General features: G+C 37.4%; 1 protein-coding gene across 7 annotated transcripts in view; it reads right to left on the reverse strand.

Moving 5' to 3' along the window:
- The window catches only part of ZFHX4 (zinc finger homeobox 4), a 134,806-nt gene that overhangs the window by 12,060 nt on the left and 101,222 nt on the right, over window positions 1-21,524 (reverse strand). For all 7 annotated transcript variants that reach the window (XM_072151682.1, XM_072151678.1, XM_072151684.1 and 4 more), the window contains one exon: window positions 5,565-5,681. In XM_072151682.1, the coding sequence (XP_072007783.1) occupies window positions 5,565-5,681 (117 nt within the window). The remainder of the gene's footprint in view (window positions 1-5,564; window positions 5,682-21,524) is intronic.

Below are 21,524 nucleotides of genomic sequence, written 5' to 3' on the forward strand. Positions count from 1 at the left end.
ATTGATTGCTATCAGCCCCTACATAAATATATAGGCCATTGGTAATCTGATTGTGCATGAAGATACAACTTGATTTTCTTCTTTAGGCACAAGAGGCAACTAAATGGACAAGATGCTGGTGATTGCACAATAACCTAGTTTTAATTTAGAAATGCGTTATCCAAGGTAAAGGACAAAGACATGCGTGGGATGATTTCCGGGGGAATTGACAAAGAGGAAAGTGGCTTGTACGGAGGGGGGCACTTTAGCTCATGCTAATGATAAAAAGAGAGGGGGCATTATATGATATATTGAAACAACCCCCCCATTATGGTGCTGTTTTTTTTTCCCCTTCTGTGCATAATCTTTTAACATCTTCCTTTCTGGATGTTATAGAATCCAGTAATACAAATCATAATATGTATAGAAGGATGGGATAAACCATGAAACCAGGATTGTCTAGAGATATAGATGAAAGGTGGCCCCTCAATAGTAGGAAGGAAGGAAATTAGGATTGCCTGAAACCGATAACTAGCAAGTTTCTTACATGCAAACATCCACATAAATGGATATTTTAAAGACATGCCATACCCCCTATGTTCTAATACCCCTATGTTACCATTTTAAGGACATAGACTGCATTGAAATCACACTTTCTAACCGAAGGACCCAGCAGTCATGGAAATGTTGGCTCCTTGCACCTCTATTTGGATTGGCCATATAGTAGAAATCAGCCAAAAATTGTTTACACAACAGTTAATTTAGACACAAACAGAGGGGACCCAATTATTTTGGTGGCGTCTCAAAGATGAGAACCCCACAGATTAGACACTAATGACCTATCCTACATATTTCTATAATGTGACCCGGCCCAATTTACCCATTTTGCCTAATTCCATATGCATTGTATACATACAGTACCATTACAATAATCTATGTGATAACATTTCCACTTGTGCAATGGACCCAAAGTGTTTGGAATCTATATAAAAATGGCCGAAAAATGAATTTTCCATGCTAAAATAAATATTTTCCTATTAAAAAGCTGTGAATGTCATATAAAATGAGAAATCTGAACAAGAAATGCTGTTTACAAGTGCAAGCTTTCGCCTCTCATTAACAGACATTAAGTCGCTGACTTATCGAATGTGATCCAAACCCAAGCAGTGTTCTCCATATAATTATTGATATTCATTTTTAATTAGACTTAAATGGGAGAGCGTTTTCCATTGCAATAACGGAGGTTAATTTTTATCTCCCCTCCCTCGAATGTTTACAATATTATTAAAATATACTCCCCTCAGCAATAACAGAGGAGCTGCGCATTTTCAATGCAAATGTATTATTCTGGGTAAATTCCATATTAATTCTTTTGCGGCATGGAGATGTAATTTGGATTATAATTAATGGAAAGTGGCACTACATTTAAATGACAATATAAATGAGGCATTAGCCGGCTTTTTCTGCACGGAATGAGCCATCAACAAACAGAACTTGCATATAGCGAGGTCTCATTTTGTGCGGTAAGACCCCGCTCATAATGTAAGCAACCCAGCACAACAGCTTACATGGTGTTATAAACACACTGGTACTAATCATGTGCTAATCCTCGCTTGTCTAATAGATTGAAAACAAAATAGCCACACTGCTCTCTTGCCTGACATGTTGGTGCTGTGGTAATTGTGTCATATATTTTCTTGGCTGGATACAATGTAAACATAGAAGCTCTGGCAGAGCGAGACTAGTAGGGCAGTTTTGATTTATGAAACTTAGTATCTAAGCCAAAACTTGGAAATTTGTGACTATCCAGCTGTTACGGGACTATGACTCTTAAAATGACCTATTGCCAGATATACGACCAAGGAGAATTCTTAGAAGTAGCTTTTAATTGGCCATGTTGTTTTACGATGAAAGTACAGGTGATAATGTGGCTGTGGCAGCCAATCACAGGAGCAGAAAGAAGGACGTTTAATAATGATGTCACCGATTCCACTCCTCTTACTACTGAGGTCACTGATTGGCCACAGGAATTACATAATAATCTGCACTTCCAACCTAGACATCAGAGTATACGAATGAGTGAGCGGCTGCATTGTGGGAATGGGAAGTCAGAGCATTGATACTTTTATCCGAAAATGCAGAAAAAAGAAAAATAGACAGTGGCACTCACCAAATCGGATGCAGCAAAGGAATGACTTTATTAGTCATGGGCGGTACCACTGCCTTGTTTTCTTTTTCAGCATTTTCGGATATTTTTGTTCCATAAAGTGAGCACCACCTAGGATAATCTATGCACTGCTGCTGCTGCCACATTTTCCTGAGCCAAGTTTGGATGCGGGACAATTTTGTTTAGTGGTCACTAATAGTGACAACTATTTCTTTCTACAAAATAATACACACATACAAGCTTTATTTGGTATGTAATCCGAATTGGGAAATTTTTCAGAAATTTTTGGTGGTGAAATACAACTTTCCAAACCTTTACCCCCACAAACTGAAACACTCCGCTCATATCAACAAGTTGGGCTCCAATTCATATTTACTGACAAGTTAAGGCGCCCATACACATTGGATTAACGTCTGCTACACCTGCTGAATTCAAGCCAACATATGTGATGTTTACAGCCGGTTGTCCTTATCTTCTTTAAAAGATTGTGTATTATATATATTTTAATTGGCCAATCTTTCTGTTTTGGGGAGTTGGGCAAATGCTTACTATCTCCCTATTTCGAGCACATGCGTCTCAAGCATGCATGTATAGTATAGTTGTTGGCATAAAAAAAACACTTGCCCACCTGGAAGATGCTATTTAAGGTGTAAGATCAAATTTACATCTAAAAATTTTCTATAAAGAAGGAAGACTGAGTGTCTGAAATGTGTCTCGTCACCGGTTTGCTACATGTCATCTCCAGATTTGCATTGGAGCATTGATTGTCGTATGATGTATGATAACATCCTTTGTGATCTTTGTAATCGTATAATTCGAGAATATTCTCTGGTCAGCATATTTCAAGTAGCGTTATAATATTAAGTCAGATGTTGCGTGACATGATAAAAGAAAATGGCGAGCTGCAGGTCTAAGGATTTGCTGGAGCTACAAAATGAATCTACTTTCTATATAAATATCCATTTTTAACACAAGCACTTTTAAATATGCTACTTTCATTGAGATACAAGACAAAGACAGATGACTACCTGCTTCTAATAGGCTTCAACCTTTCTCAGCACTTCTTCTGCTTGAATGAACCCAACTTAATGTAACTAGGTATAGCGTGCAGCAAAAATAGCCAATGTAATATTCATTGCGACCATAGATTTCCATCTCATACATACAAATCATGGGTGAAGTCAGATGTTTGCCAAAGCAAACACAGAAAAAAGCCTGGGTATCCAAGCCAGATGCAGGCCTTGGGTTTGTTTGTGCATGAGTAAATGTCATGACATCGAGGTTTTGTTTTCAAAGACAGTAGCTTTCATTATAGGGCTTTGTCTATTCCCGGAGATCAAGATGACCCAAATCTAAATCCATTTTCAATGATATTTCCCTCTGCTTAGGCCGGATCTTCTGCACATTCTTTCAGCTGGATTGTGTCTTGTGTTTTCCTAAGCAGCGGCCCCGTGTAGTTTCTGCAGTTTGGGTTAAAGACACTGTATTACGGGCTTTGTCCCTACAGACAGGGATAAAACGGGACAACTATAGGGGACATCAACTTAAGCGTCATAATGTTTATTTGACAATAAACTAATTCCAGCCCCTAAAATGTGAGTAAAATCTGTTGTGTCCACTTAGATAAAAAGCAGCAAGCCACCTGAATCTCCGGGATCAATGTAGTGAATTGATTTTAAATCTTTGCATGTGTAAAGGCACAAACAATCGCTGCATCCCATTCTTCGAAGGAAAAACGGATTCAATGAGGACATGAGCAGGCAGCATTCAATAACCTGAGAATGTCTATGGTATGAAGATTGTAACATGACTTATTTATGTGTATGTAGTGGCAATCTATGTCATAAGCCATAACAAGACTTGTATATGTCAACCCATCAGTACCCGACTGCGTATTCAGATTAATATATTTGAGCATAGATTGAATACGGATACGAAATTCCAGCCTCCACTCAGGAATTCTATGCCTTTCTGGAAACAGGATCAAAGTATGGAAAATTATCCCAGGTGTTTAGCCATACAGAGCAGAAAGAGTGAAGAAATCAGGCGATACTTTTTTAAGGCCAACTGAGTATATTTAATGGTGAGCTTTTGAGAATACTAGTTCTCTTTGTCAAATGTGATGCTAAGATAAGTTAACATCATGTCTGACGAAGAGAACTTGTATTCTCGAAATCTCACCATCAAATATACTCAGCCTCTAAAAGGCAGCGCCTGGTTTCTTCACTCTTCTTCCACGGGCTCTTGGGCAGCCTTCAGCCCTCAAATAAGGCCCAGTGTGTCATTGGTGTTTGAAGTCCACACATGCTCCAATGACATAAGAAAAGTCTGCCCAATAGGACCCAAAAGAATAGGACTTGGTCCAATATTTGTGGATAGGGCAGTTGGCTCATTCTTGGGGCTAGGGAAATTACGGCCTTGTGTATGAGCCCATAGGCATACACGTAGATGTGTGCTAGCCATTGAAAGATTCTCTTTCCATGGACGCCAAAGTGTGCAAGTATTCTGAAGGGGTAGAGGGGACTAAACTGGTGCCAGACACCTGTAACAATGTCTCTACCTCTCTGATCAGGCATGTAAAAATCCAACATCCTATCCTTTTCTTTCCCTCTGCTATGCCTGTAGGTGGAGAGTCAACACACTCTCATACACATAAGATAGTTGATGGGTTCAGCCATGCCTATTGACATTATATGATGTAGGGCTCCTTTCGCACCACTTGCTGGCAAGGTATATAAAATACAAGAAAAAAACAAGAAAAATCCCCTCTAAGTAATAGTGAAAGACATCTATGACACATAACACAGACAAACTGTGTTACACTTGGGGTATACCTTTCTATATATCAAACTTATGTATCAGCAAAATTATCCCGATTTTGTCTTGTGCCACCCAAAAAAATATAACTAACTGTACTAGGCGCCGCTTCTCCGTAAATATCACTTGGTCCCTTTAAGAAGTAAAAGTCAAAATAAAGAATGTCATTCTTTCAGTTACTAGGATAGATATTTGATTGCTAGTAGGTTGGGGGGGGGCAAAATCAAGTGGTATCTAATCCGACGCTTATGAAAAATTAATATGTCATCAGAGGAATCACAAGTACAGCTAAGATTAATGAAAGGCGCTTAAAAAATTACAAGCACACAAACTGATTTGATTAAAAAATAATCTCACTGGTCGTCCTGTAATATTCCTCAACTTATCCGCATCTATCCTGTCAGATGGTTATGATTAAAAATAGGTCAGTGCGAGGCTACTGATAGGAATCACATGCAAAATGCACAAGCAATGAATAGGAGCAGGAATGTCCAGACAGTTAAAATTGAAGATCAGTACAAAAAAGCCTACAGTGCTGGATGAGCCTGCAGACCTGGAGATCTCCAAGGATCCAAGGAGGAGGGAAAACATTCAATCTTACCTGAATCCTTTAATGTCTTGCCCTCACTGCTGCTGTCTTTCTCATTTGTGCCTCTCTCCTCGGCTGGGGCTACTGCTGTAATTTTCGGAGTTTCTTCTACTTCCTCAGCTTGCTCTTCTGCAAAATAATAAGGCGCATTTTTAGAAACCCGCCCCGATAGAAATACAACGTGTAAACAAACAAAGGCAAATAACAATAAATATACAATACATATACATTGTATCTAAACACCTCTATGCGCTGCCTTCCATGCATCACACATTGGATAACATGATTTTTTTTTTTTTTTGCTGTCGCCGCAATAACCTTTAGTCGGAAGAATAATAACTATTTTTATTTGCCCGGCAACATTGTAACAAAAGGCGAGGATACCGTTCAAGGATACAAACTGTAAAGCCTATAGTGGAGGGGAAAAAAAAAAGGGCAATGGAAGGGATTTTCTATGAAAACAATAGCTGTTCTTCTACAGCCTGATTTTTTTTTTTTTTTTTTTAGCGCTGCTTGTAATTAATAATTGAATAGCTACAGTGTTTTTATTGTTTTACCACAAGGGGAATTGCAAAGGTTATTTGATACGATGAAGGATCATCTCAAGAAATCTGCATCGCACTCACCTCACTTATATGTTCACACCAGCCAGATTACATAGAAATCTTCACAGTAACTCAACCCTATTTAATTATTCTGTAAATCTTAGCTATGCTGCTGGTGGATTAATCTGTTTATGCAGTTAGCCTCTATGCTGGGGCTGTGTAGCACTAATCCATGAAAGACCCACTGTTCCTTTTCATCCTGTGATCATTTGTCTCTCACTGTGCTGATGTCACATTTTAATGAATTTTTAGCAATCTGAGTAATGCCAGATAACCAGGCCTGCAACTCCCCACTGCACTTCATGCTGTTTTCATTGCTGTACAAAAATAAAAATCATATTTCTCAGCTCAGGTAAAAATTACATAAATTAGGAGGCGAATGTAAACTGTGTTTCAAAGCACCAGGCTGCTCAATTTCATAAAATCTTTAACGACCATATAAATTAACCTCAGGAAGGGAAAAGGTCAGGCGTTTACTAGCACCATCCAGAATATGAACCCTTATACACACATATATATAAACAAATATGTATACAAATATATGTGTGTGTATTGTAATTAACCGAAATGTAAATTTTTTTATATATATATATATATATATATATATATATTACAAAAATAAACAAAAATTTCACCATGATGCAATTAACCCCCACCTCTTCCACCACGTCCTCCCTTGCATTAACGTTAAATTACATACTGCATCAAATTTTCATTGTGAAAATTCTACGGTGATTGAAAGCAGATAGAGTGGACTTCTCCACGCCACATCTTTTATTAATAATGTTCTGACAGCTGAATGAGATCTCGTCTAACATATGCAGCAGCTGAGTACAAAGGAAGATAAAAAAAAAAAAGACAAACGGCCTCCATAAGATAGAGGCAGAAAATAAACAGAGTGGAAAATACAAAAAAAATGGAACATGTAATAAACATGAGCAAGTAATGCAGTAACGGGAAAATGACCCACCAAAAAAAAAACATTGTTTTCCATCTCGGAGGAAGAAGGGGGTTTGTTAATAATGATTGCCTGCTACTTTACAAATCTCGCCTGAAATGAAAGGCTTTGGTTTGGGATAATTTATGTATATGTGTATTCACAGATTACCATTACAGGGGAAGAAAACAGTTCTTACTGTTCCAGCCCTTTATTCTTCCAGTGTTGATTGCTAATCAAACACGGCAGGCATCCTCATCACAGTGGGAAGTGACGCTGTATTTATTAAGGTGGTAGGGGGCACAGTTTGGTCTGCTGTGAGCCTGTGATCATGACTGGATTGGGTTGTGTTAATGCCAAGTGCACACACATGAGACACACATCCAGTGTCAGGCCCCGGGGCCGGGGGCAGCCCTTGGCAATCCCTTTTTTGTCTCTTTCTTGGAGAGGAGCTATTGTGTTTTTTTTCCTAGATTTACTGACCCATTCCCTAAGGCTGGAGAATGAAGTGTCAAAGAGCTACTGACTGTCCTTATCTTCAGGGGACATGAAATTTTTAAGACCGAACGTGGCACGTATTAATAAAACATAGCGTGCCAGGAAAGCCGCGCACGCGGAAGACTAAAAAATGGGGAAAAAAAACAAATTATAATGCTACTAAAGGAAAATCTTATCATCTGGGTCTCATCAGACAGTTTTGCAGGGTGCTCTCTCCCGTCTTCATTTTTTTTTCCTGGTATGTGTTTTAAGTGTGAGAGAAATTCCCAGACATGTTCTTCTATACATCATCATAGTGTCTGACCTCAAAGTGACCCTGGCAACAGTTTGAGAAATCTCAACGTGAACAAAGACTCAGTGTCAGCAGTGGAGGGGGGGGGGGAAGATTGCGGGATAGACTTTCCCCATCAACTTAATCGCAAACAGCAGTTTTTAGGCTATAACTTCATAAAGCTTCACCAAACCACAAACATATAACCTTTCAAGGTGAAGTAGCCCCTTTACCAAGGTCCCCCTCCCCCCCTTTCTGATTTTTCTCTATCCTCTTTTATTCCCTTTGATGTAGAAAGGCAATTAGCTCTAATGTTCGAGAGCTGCAGGCCTGTTTTATGGCTTGGAAGGTGAGAGCTGTTTATTACAGGTAGACTCCAGAGGGTCACAAAGGCTTTGTATATTTTTAATCACAAGCAAAAATAAAATAAAAAAAAAAAATATATATATATATAAAAAGCCATGCAAGGCATAAAACATAACCTGATTACTATTCAAATTAAATGTTTTAGCTCATGATATCTATTCCTATTGTTCTCACTAACCCTCCAGGGCAGCAAAATACGGCAGCACATGACTATTTCTCTTTTCTTGTTTGCTGCTGACGGTAGGATGAATCCACATGAAATATCCTTATGTTCAAATTAGTCTACGCCTGTGGAAAAGAGATAAAAGTGTCTTCTCCAGGGTCATAGTGTTTCTAAGCTCCAGGTAGCACCCTCTTCTACCCAATAGCTCATTTTAGGGATAAGAGTCCACTCCTTACTAGCATCGAAAGGATTAATAAGGAGGTGTAGCCTTGGTTAAACCAATGGTCCTTGAAATTGAAGACCTTGGTTCAAGACCAGTGGCAGCTTTCGGTGACCTAGGGCAAAGCACTTTATCCCATTGTGCACCAGAGATCAACAATTCAATTGCAAGCTCTCTGGGTCAGCCTCTCATTGTGATGTATTGTTTCTAAGCGGGCAAGAATGTAGCGTGATTCATAACTGAATGACATAATAGCCTATGCGTCAACACAAAAACATGAATAGACATTTTGGGTAAATAAGATATTTTACATATTTTTTCAAAGGTTCCCATTACACAATATGTAGGGAGTTGCAGATTACCATTCCCCCAAAATGTTTGCACATGTCCAGTTTTGGAATGCTCACAATGAATTAACTATCGTGAACGGGCTTAATAAGCAATCTGTTTGCATTACGGTTTTGTTAGCACCTGGTTTTATTTTACCTAAATATTTAAGGTCCCCTTTGATGTCCAGACCCCTGGATACACATGTTATTAACATTTCCACCATCTGAACTGTATAGTGAATATTCATATGCACATTCTGCGTTTTTTTTTTGCAGAACTACCGCTGTCAAAATTATTTTTAACACAACTCATTTCATTCAGGAATAAAGAGTAATATATTGAATTTTATATCCTGCAGAATGTGCCTTTGATGAAGGATTCTCCTAGACATGTACATTGCATGGCAGACAGATATTTATATATTCTGACACTGATCAGTAGAATACAAATCTTCTCCATATCTTCTTTATTAAACATATTTATCATGTCACCATTTTTGACACCGCCTGTCACTATGGTCATTTTATGTTACTTTAGTAAAGAGCAGTCACCACTCATTGCGCTTCGAAGATTTAAATTTCCTTTATATCAAAAATTCTTTCAACTTTGAGCTTGCTATGTAATAACATTTACATTAGCGCTCCTCAGTACATCACTTTGGCTGCGTTATCCAATCTTTCATACAGAAGTGATAGATATCATTATAATTAAAAATAAAGTTGTCCGCACTTACGGCTTCTTTAAATAGTCATTGATGAGACTTAATGCACAGTTGTTATTTATGATCTACCGCAATGTCAACTTGGTAGTACACCAATCATTTTTATGAGGCTGAGTAATCCTAGGGGCCCCTGTGCCAATGCTAAATATACACCAGTTGTGTGACATGTTTGCCAAAAACATATATTTAGAAAGAAGGTTGATGCCTGTATGTATATAATGGGCATCCTAGACTTTCGAGGGTGCTACGAGATGAAGGGGTGGATTACTCAAACTTATTACAAAATCATTCTGTCACAATTTGTATCGAAATCTTTTGTCTCAAATCCCTTGTGAGATTTTTAGAACTGCTTGGAGACACTTTTCCGACTAGTACGACAAAGGGTGCAGGGCATCGAAAATGGGGGCATTGACATAAACTATACAAACTAATAGGAGTATCAATGTATGACAAGACTTAAACTAGGCCATTATCAAACACAGTGATAAGTCTGGCCCAGTATAAAACTGTCTAGCCTTTGCAACAGTTTTGATAAATCGGTCTCAGGGTACCTATGTCTATGTTATCTTTCTTCCAGAATGTATGTTATTGCCATATGGGCATTTGTAAAGTCCTTAGATGCCTTCTTGTCCTCAACACACAAAGATGTCCACTTACATGAGTTTCCTGTAGATAAAAAACTTCTCTTGAGAAGTAAATAGTCTGCCAAACCCAATGGGATCAATCAACCATCTAATGTGTATATGGATTTGCCCCCCTACAAATAAGGAAAGATTGACAATGCTGAATTCCAATGATTAATCCTTTTGGTCTCATTGTAGATACAAGCTAGAAAGGTCTGTTAGCACCTTCCTTCTATGTCCCCATTGATTACACATGCAAGTATGGCCCATACAAGTCAGCATGTGTATGGGAGGGCAAAGAGGAATAGATGCTGGCCCAACAATCATAAGAATGATGCTACTACAGAGATTGCGGCAGAGATCTTATTTATGGTGTTCCAGACTTACAAGAGTTGTATACTCTAACTTGACTCTCAATGGCTAAGGGGGCGAGATGAACAATAAGGGCACTACCAGTGGCAAGGAAACCAGATAAATAAAAAGAGTGAGCAGCTTGTATGTTTCTCTTATTTTGTGGTCACCAGACCCTTGATTTCAAGTATGTTTACAATTCCTTGTTCTTTAACCTTGAGGATAAAGGAAGAATTCATATAGAAAATGTATTTCTCAAGAAAATAACTAGTGCACAACTGCAGGGAAAACAAGAAGAAGTCCATGTTTTACTTTCTCATGACCTAGACCTCTCAGTAGATGTTTGGGTAGTTAATGGTTTCTAATTTAATCCTGCTAATATACTGTATTGCATTCTTGGTCTTCTTTTTATGTCCTTGACTCAGTAAATTTACTTGCATTTTAATTTTCAGATGGAAACGATTTATGCATATGTTTGGACAAATCAATAGAAATGAAATGTATTGACCATAGTAATATAATATTTACATGTTTTCTTCGTTTGTAAACCCTTTGATATGGTGACAAGTTCTGTTCTTGGTTATCTCTAAGGTAACATATCCCCAGGACTGCAAACTCTGTTTCTTGTTCAAAAATCTCCCCACCACCTCCTCCCATCACCAGTTTTTTTTTCTTTTTACTTAATTTCAGAAATTTTACAAGCCCTTAGATTTTAAACAGATGTACATTATGTTTGCCTGCATGAAATGTAACAGCTGATTAGCTATTACACCCGATAAATGCTGGAATGATTTAAAGAATAGCTACTACAAAATAGTACTTGCAAAGAGGTAAAATCCTAAAAACATAGTTTCAATAGAATATATATCATTTTTTGATCAATTAACTATGCGTCATTTTAATCCCTACAAAAAATATACTTATAGGTGAAATGGTTTGTAGTGACCACCTTCAACAGAAGAACCATCAACTTCATGATGTTCAATGGCATCATTGGTTCTCTTCAAGAACAATAGTTGTGGATGCTGATGTCTACATGAAAGAAACATGTTGGTTGTGGCTTTATTTTTTGTCTGATGAAGTCCTAAATGCTCATTCAGGTAGCCTCTCCATCATTGGACTAATTCCATAAAGTTTCATCTTGGGGACTGATGTCTACCTGCCACAAAGTTGCACCTTGTCCCATGTATGGTGGTTATGTCCTATATCTACATGGTATACTGATGGATATATGCATACTTTGCCTTTTGCACTTTGCATTCATGGATTAATAAATCCCTAGACTACATCAGGCTTGCTTACAATGGAACGTACTAGCCATTTAGACAGCCTCCCATCTTTGGACTGCTTTACATGTACAAGAGATGCTCTTGGCCTTAAATGCCAAATTCTGATAGATGGGGGTTCCATCTTAAAGACCCATGTCTACCATCAATATTTTAGATGTCTGCTCTCCACAGTCTTGTTTAGTGCTGCAGCTACTGGGAGAAGATGGTCGAGCATGTGCAGATCCCTCCAATTGCCAAAACGGGAGTTGCCAAAACCACAAGGCACACTTGCAAATAAAAATCCCAATCCTAAAAAGCCTCAGCTGCACTCAAGTGGCAACTATTTGAGTGCCCCATCCTGATGCCTCATCTTATGACTTTTATTGCTTTTAAATGTTTGTCTTGATAAATAACCTAAATAACCAAAAAGAAAAATCTCATTCTTTCATGAAAGAGTATGAACGACGCTGTAGGTTAATTGTGAAGTGTGACATGTATTGCTGCAAAGGAACCCATCTGGTCTACAAGTGATCTATCAAGTCTAGATGTATGCGGTCTTATGAAGAGCTCCAGGGACAATTGGGTATTGGCCCTCTCTTTTGTGTACATTGTGCCGAACATCTTTCTTTGTCAGTGCGACATTGTATGGTGAATGACAACATTTTATATTCATTATCATACCAGAAGCATAACAAAGAGGGGTAACATTTGCTTGTGCACACAGAGTTAAGCTAGCACATCGCATCTACTTTTTACTGTATTTTTCATCTTGCGTTGACATAGAAGATAAAGGACCTAATAAAACAAAGTTGCTGTTCAAAATGGCGTCATTTGTTTGCCTTTTAGATTTTTTTCCTTAAAATTTCTATTTTTCACAGCTTCTAATATTTATGAAACTTCCCCTGCCTTATCTTTCTTGTAGTTTTGGCTTTCGGCCTCTCCATTGTTCAGTGCATCCTGTTCAGCCATTATTTCTATTGGTTTGGCAGTTAGTCTCATTGAATGTATGGATTTTGTGTTTAAATGTATTGGAGGTTTAGCACTGATAAAGGGTTATTGAATGTGTTGTGAATGCCTGCTCTCCGGTCAGCCCCTCCTTCTTGTTTTGTAGAGAGCAGCGTTAAGAAACATGAACAAGCTAGCTATTATATATTGTCTTAAGGAAGTCTTCTTTGCTATCTTTACCCTGTGGCCCTGAAATGTCACTTAGAGTCGCAGCCTACACTGTAGTGCTTCCAAGTCTGATGCTTTATGCATTAATAGAGACACTTGAAATAGAAAATATAAATGGGCTACTATATAGCAGAAGTCAATTATATTATCTCATATACTATATTATGTTAATGCAACTTAATAGCATTCCATCATCCATATCCTCAGCCTCGACATTGTGGTGACAATGGTTCCTCCAGACTCTTTGTTCTTTTGAAGGTAAATAAAATGGTCGCTGTATCACTTACATCATATCAATTGTGAAATCACATACAAAACGGGGGATCTTGTCGTAGGCAGATAACAATATGCAATGTATAAAGAAATACGAGTTAAGCGATTGGAATAACCTTTCTACGCTATATACGATCCTTCTAAAGCTGATTTTTCAGTCTTATATGTACATGGTTCTTAGTGTACCAGTGGATATGTTTCTGGTCGAAATTAAAAATAATTCATTCGTAAATTCACCAGTTTCAATTTTTCAAATCCCTTTGCTTGCCCTGAGGGAAATATTGCCCCTCAATGTAAGTGCTGAGAAATATAATTTCAGCCTCTATATGATTACATTATAAGGCTGTTGTAGTTTGCAGCATGAAATATTAACAGGCAGCATGTGTGAGCGCTGTATATATTGTATCATGTTTATTCCGAGATTTTCATCGTTTTCCTATGCAAAATAACAACCGATCGGTTTAACGGTCCAGCCCTGCATTGCTACATAGAAGTCTTGTATAAGTCTACTGTGCCTATCCTAAAATATTTTGCTATTTTCACAGACAATATTATGACTGCTCTGTGGTTTAAAAATCCCTTTAATAGTGACATAGCTAAGCGATATATGTGATTTGTACCAAACCCCATGCATAAGCTATTTCGAGCCTAAAGTCCTTTGACTGTTCCTAAGATGATAGAAAAAAAAATCAGGCATGACAGACATTTGACATGAAAAATGATGCAATACTCTGCAGTATACAGCTGGGTCAGAGTGACACATTATATTTCAAAGACAATGCAGACAAAGCCCCTCCAACTGCAATCAAGCCTCCACCCCCCTCCATCATATTAAATGCTACCTCTATCTAGCTCACAGTCTCTCTTGTAATATACAGGTTTCATTATAGGGATGTGTATTTCAGTGTATAAATCTTTGATGGTGTGCAATACCAATATGCCTGCTGAAATATACTACACCCCAGTCCCAGGAGGTAAATAGAATAAGATTTAATTGCTGGGTGGTTAGATAACCCCCTTGTATTTTACCTTTAAGAATAATTGTACATATAAGCATATTCTGCTTTTTTGGTATCTTTTATACAGAGGTTTTATTTTACTAGACTAGACTGATTATTTCAATAGATAGATTGATAGATGGATGGATAGATTTTCAAGACAGAATGATATTGATATCATTAATGGTCTTTTTAAATTTATTTTATTTTTTAATTATTATATTTAATTTAATTTTTTAAACCACCCCTCCCATCTTATCTGGCTTATCTGGATCCCTATCCTCTTTATTTACATAACAAAGTCTATAATTTTGGACACAGTTGACAAATTCGCCAAATAGAATATTAACCATAACTTTTCTATCCCATAATACACATAAAAAACACACATAAATATCACTCAAAACCCAAACAGCAAGCACTGTCTTTGAGCTGCCATCTTACCCAGCTCAGCTATGAAAAATACCTCCTGTAAATAAACTGTGATAAATATTCCTCATTACTTGTAGTGTTTCCCCCCCAAAAAAAAATTTACATGGGGTTGAATTATAGCGATTCTGTTATTTATCAAAGTCTTAACTTCCAGCCCGATTAAACATCCCCAGATTTATTAAACAAGAAAATAAATTGCGTCGACTTCTTTTGTGCCTTGGGAATTTTTTTTAAAACTGTGTTCATACAAATGAATGTAGGAATTTTTACCTTCCCATTGTATCTGTGGAAAATAGGTATACTAAGTAGATGATGGATTTCATCAGAATTTTACCAAAATCAATTGGTTAACCCTTTCACTCCTTGACAAGAGATCACCTCGGAGCATGAGTAACATGCTTAGATGACATCACAGCCAAACTCGCGAATGCTAGTTCTGTTGTCGTTTATAGTGATTGAAAACCAAAGCACATTTGCTCGATTTAAAGATGGCTACTGGAGCGGAGGAGAAATCCGACAGTCTTCTGATTGGATCACTATAACCAAGCTATTCTCCTTGCTCTGAATTGTAGTGACAGCTTTTGAACACTTTGAAAATATCCCTGACGATATGTGGCTGTCAGCAAATACACGTAGGAGGTTTAAGAGGATATGCGGAAAATAGTCTACATGGAATACGACAGAATAATAAAGAAAAAAATCATCACACGTTCTATACTGCAAATGCCACAGACAGAAAAACACATTATCCAAGTGTTTTGTGACACTAATGCATTTATACCCCAGAAATCTGTGTGGAAACTAAACATACAGCTCTAGTTATTGTTACCAAACCTGCAAAATCTAATAAAAGTGAGAATCAATAGATGAACAATTTAAATCTTACAAGCTTCCTGGCTTACAATTGTTTGTTTGGTAGTTACATGTGATATGGGCGACAAAGGCAATACTTCTGTCAAATCAAGAGTAAGCCCCGCAGTAGCACTGACATCCATGCAGTAAATACTGGAAAATACATTTGTGTCCTTAGTGCTTTTATTTATTTTTTTTTAGAATTTCAGCAGGTTATTACATCGGAAGTGATGGAAGGGCCATTGTTAATTTTTGTAAAGACAAAATGATGGATGAATTAGGTTATTAAATCGAAGAATGAAAACACTACAGGTAAGGGAAAGAATCTAAATATGAGGCAATAACCAATGTCTAAGTGAGTTGGCCTCTCTAGCTAAGGAACAATGGCAGGAAGATAAAACCTACTACCGGAGCAGCAGAAACTAATACACTTTACAAGTCGGGAAGATGTTCATAGGATTGAATAACAAGGACTCATAATAGTTTATATTCTGATAATGTTTAGTAATTTTTGCACTTTCTTGGGAAAATGTATTGGACAATAATCAATATGAATGGAAGATATATCCAAGTAGACTAAGGCCAATTTCCCATGAGAGAGTTTGTTCCGACAAACTTGCTCCACACATTGACCGGCCCAACTGAACTTTGAAAATAAGTTCAGTTCATGTTTCTAGGTTTGATCCAGTCAATCCTGTTCTTGCACGCAGTAAGTTTGAATGGCAGGTCCTCAGTACAACTACTACAAAGTGGACGGGCCATTTACTTTATTTACAGCAGGCTGCCTAGTTTACCTACTTATCAGCTACACATTCGAGTATACATGTGTTCTCGTTGGAGTGGGGAGAATAATCAGGAACCTCTGATGGTGGAACCAATGACTGGGCGGCAGGAATTCAATTTTTTTTTCCTGTTATCACATAAAATGGTTAGCTGGTTTCACCAAAATTGTTGTGTTCAGCCGACTTTGATCTATTCAATAAGGAAGCCTGAACACAAATCACGAATCAATGGTCATGGACAGTCCTGCTTGAAGCCTTTTGGTGAACTCCTTTGTATAACTTTGACCATTTCTGAAATCATAACTTTTGGAAGTAAGTAAAGAGGTAGAGTATTCATATTAGACTGCTGTTTATGGCTTCTGCATGGAAAAGGCTAGATCAAGAAGTGGACAATCCTTTAAAGCTCTTTAAAATGTAAATTAATTTTAAACAGTTTTTCTTAGAATTATACACAGAGATTAAGACATCTGAAATATTTATATTATGAAACCGAGATTCGGCCTGTGGAATTTGTCTTAATGACTTGTTTTTAATCCATTCTGAATGCATAATACTTAATAAATGGAAACAACGTTAAATTCTTTCATTTGGAAGGTGCTGCGGTGGAAGGTTATGTCTCGGCCAATTTAATACAGCAGCTCCAGGCTCCAGCCTACTTCACTCGTAATGGTTTCTTTTAGTATGATAACCTGGCTTAAAGATTATTCCAGCTCTGAAAGGGTCTGGGCTAGAGAACATAAGACAATTAATTGCAGGTTCAGAAGCTTTACACATGAGTTTTACCTCAGGTGCAGCACAATACACAGATATTTTAAGCCTCTTCTTGGGCTGAAACATCTGCAGGAGAAACAAACATTCTTGATAAATGAGATAAGTAGAAGCATGATTTTAATTAAAAAATGATTTCCAAACAGATTTGCAGCAACAATGTTTTTAGAGTTTATTATATTTCGACTTATTGCAACAAGTCTAGAAATATTTTTTTTGAAAAATAATCTGTCCGGCTTTTTTTCAATTACTGGGTATTAATGTGTATTTTGGTGTTATTATAGAAGCTACTATATATAACAGGGAATATCACCCACAGTTTTGACATTGCCTAATAGGACTATGCATGGACATCCATCCCAAACTACTGCCCCAGGCTAACCAATCTCACAACCTATGGTAGATCCAACCAACCATTCATTTTCATAAATGGTTCTTAACCTTTTATGATTGAAGGGTGATCTATGAAACTGATCTATCCAATGCCATGACCTCTCAAGGTCTAGGTTGGACAACTAAATAGATTGTGAGTTTTGTAATCTCTTTGTTTCTATTTGTTTATTTCCTTATTGTTTCATTAAGGTTAAGTGTTTGTGGTGCCAATGAAGTGATATGTCTTGAAGAGCAACTGTCCTATTGAAAATTCAGTCCAATTTGTTGGCATGTTATGGAGCTGAAGAATCTGAATTGATTGTTATATAGTTTTATGGGGAACAAAATTTTGGTATACCTTTTATTTAGTTCTTTGAAGTCTAGTGAGCAGTCCTAATCTGTAAGAATCCCTAACCATTATGAATGTACGACTATCCAAAATACAGATTCATATTTTCAGTAGGACATTTTGCCTTTAAACGTCTACATGTTCTTATTGTGAGATGCCCTTCGTGACATTCAGTGACCATCATGGTGTTTTTTTACATGTTTGCTTTTCTTTTTATAGCCCTGAATATAAATCTGGCGGCCAAATGCAAGAAGTCTCTTGTGAACAGTGATAACATGGTTTAAGTGCCGACATCCCAGCATCACACTTAATGTCCTCAGAGAATATTGTGCAAATATTGTATGAATAATTAAATTGTTGGACCAATTCAGCAATAACTGCTAAGATTTTATATCCCTGAGTGTTTTCGCTTGTTATGTAAATCTTATAGAGATTGCCTCAGAATTTTTATAAGACAATACCCGCTCTTACAAAAATGGCTTATTCCAGTGTACAAATATAACAATTATTCTACAATGACTGAAAATCATATTTTACATGTATTTGTGCTTGAATGGTAATTTTATATTCTTATTCGTCTGTTCCTGTAATATCTACATGCTCAAAATAACTACAGAAAAAATATCAGTTTAATCAGAATGAGATGTAAGTTTATCCAAACCAGTCTCATATTAGTGCTCTGGGCCAAACCACTTTTGGTATTTCAAGCAAGGCAATGACAGCATACCTTCTTGTTATTATTTATGCATGCAAGGCCAAACCAAATGCTTGGGTGGGTCCCCCAAGACGGGGAGCTAGTAGTTTTTTCCGTCCACAAGACCCCATTTACATTTAAATGAACTTACTTCTTGTGAATGGTTGGCTCCACATGTGAATACCACACCACCACAGACACTGCAATTAAATCACAATCACAAGTATAGAAGCCACCAACATATTGCTAAATAAGGCCTAAGAACATTGGTTAAAAGACATAAAAAGAAGTGGTATTGTAAGGCAAGGCTAGAAGCACATTGCAGTTATGAAAGAGGTTATTTGGCAGCTCTTCCCAGTTAACTGTTAAGGTGCTGTGCCAAAAAGCTGTCCAGTTCTCAAATCAAGGCTTCAAGGTCTCATATGAATCTACTTACGTCACTGACGACCTCCCCTGATAAGTGATTTACACAAACCCTGTTTTACTGAAGTCTAATGTAGAAACTTCATCTACATCACTCTCTATAGATGGATATAATATCTTAATTCTCCATTTGAGACCCAAAATCTGAAACAAGACTAAAATGACCAGGACCTTCACTTGAAGCTTCTCACAGTTCAATATGTTGGCAGTAGAAGATTGTGTGGTATCCCCACATGGCAATTTCTAATCAGGACTTTCTACAGGTTGGGAACCAAAAGTTCAACCTCTATGCACAAAAATTGGTGTACCAATTTGCATATGACCACAGCTAGATACCATAGTCTAGTTAATTAAAATAATGTAATTCTACTATCCTATTCCCCAGTAACAAAATAAAGGTGGCTTCAGGTATACCACAATGTGCATTATGCATGTTGCCAATCTGAACCCTGATCTTGTATGATGAGTTAAGAAAATGAAGATTTGTAAAATCATTTTACAGACTTTGATATTGCTGTTCTGTCCATTGGATGGGCCTTCAATTTCAGACGGGTGGAGGTCCATCTTCCAGCACTCCGACTGATGAAGAGTACCACGTCCCTATCATTGCTTACTGAGCAAAGTACTATAGATTTTGTAATGATCATTTTCTTACAACATGCTTTGGCTCTGTACCATTCACTTGTGTGACTTAGGAGAACTTCTTACTCCGGGACCTTAGCAGAATAGTAAAGGAGACATAACAACCCTTCAATCAGCTGATAAGTGGGGTGCTGGCAGTATAAACTCCCACCAATCTACCCATGATTAATCCTACGGATCATATTATATTACAGAATATTGTCATACATTGCTCTCTCTCTCTGTATATATATATATATATATATATATATATATATATCCTAATTTTATAAACGGAAGATCACCTAAATAGTTATTTTGATGGCTAAAATATGTTTTACTCAAGTTATAAAGTATATATACATTAAAACTTTATTACACATTTTGCATGAGGACACATAGAAATTGGTAATCCCAGTGCTTATCACGATCCCCAAGAGAAGCAGAATAGGATGTTTATAAGATTTTACACAAGTCTTCATTGTTGTAGCTGTTTTCTTTTTCACACAGATTTCTTTTTTCCCATTCCTTAAAGTGACGCTAACATGACAAATGTGGGAAAGTCCACAGATGTGAGAGTAGGGATTAGGCTGTGTGCTTCTGGTCAAATGCATTATAAATAAATCACTGTTCGTTAGCTATATGTCCAGGTTAAAGGCAGCTAATGAAAGGGAACATTCCCAAATATAATGTAAATTGTAGTGACCTAAATGAATACATTAGGTCACGGTAGACAGATACGTGTCAGATATTGAGTTGGACAACAATCCCGTTGGTCAGCTGTTATCGAGACATGTTTTTGTGTGTCTATCTTGTCTATACTTGATGTTTAATATTAATCCGTGCATGCATTATAGTGTATAGAGAAAAAAAAAGAAGTTGCGTGCCTATCAATGTGACCTGTAGTTAGACACAAAGCAGTGTTCTCACTCACCGCTTGGCTTCCTGTGTATGACCTCTGCAAAGCACTGGAGGCCAGGGTTAATGGCCTTTCCAATCTCTGTGATAAGAATTCATTTTGTACTATTACCAGCAGTTATCAGAGAAGCCGGCTGCATCACTTCAGCAAGGTTCAATCAATGAGAGAACCTAATGAAGTAACCAGCTGTAGCTCTGTTTCCTTGGTCAACTCTATCAGCCAAATAAGATCTATCAGTCACATCTTAGGACCTACCCTCGCCGTGGCGCCTTTGCATGGCGCGCCCGTATGCATATGAACTCATGCCACCATTGCCATTTTTTGTTTTATAACGTTCCCTTTTGATATGGCTTTTGTAACACGGAAAATGGGCTCCAAGATGCTACGTTAAGAGGACCATAATACAGGATTAAAGAGGATAGGATTTGTAGTAGAGCATCGTACGGAGTTTGTTTTAATAGCAACCAAAAAAAAGTGCAAATTGCTTGGTTTTGTGGTCGTTCTCTCGGAATACGTCTCAAGAAAAGGACATTCATTTTGTTTATTATTTTAAGCCAAGGATGATCAAATGGCATAAACAGACCTAATTACAGGATTATACATTGAATGGCTATTTAAAAGCAACATAATTACGCCGGTATTTTTAGAGTCTGGTCAGAAGCTTGTCAGCAGAACGGCAGCCTCACTTATTTTATGCTAGTATTGCACAAGCGTGGCTAAATGCAGCTTTTTCCAAGTCAATACAAGGATTCAGATGACTGTGTTTTCTTTTACACAGAATCCAATGCAAACTGCTGCTTGTTTGCTACATAATATAAGCATGCTATTAGTCAGCAAGTCTATGTCCAGACGAAAATAGAGCACCTCCTAATGCCTCCGTGGTTCTAGCCTAATGGCTAACCGTCCTAAATAATATATACTATGCAAATGAAAAGCTAATTCCGCATTGACCACACAGAACAG

Source organism: Engystomops pustulosus, chromosome 5 (assembly GCF_040894005.1).
Source record: "Engystomops pustulosus chromosome 5, aEngPut4.maternal, whole genome shotgun sequence".
Classification (NCBI taxonomy): domain Eukaryota; kingdom Metazoa; phylum Chordata; class Amphibia; order Anura; family Leptodactylidae; genus Engystomops; species Engystomops pustulosus.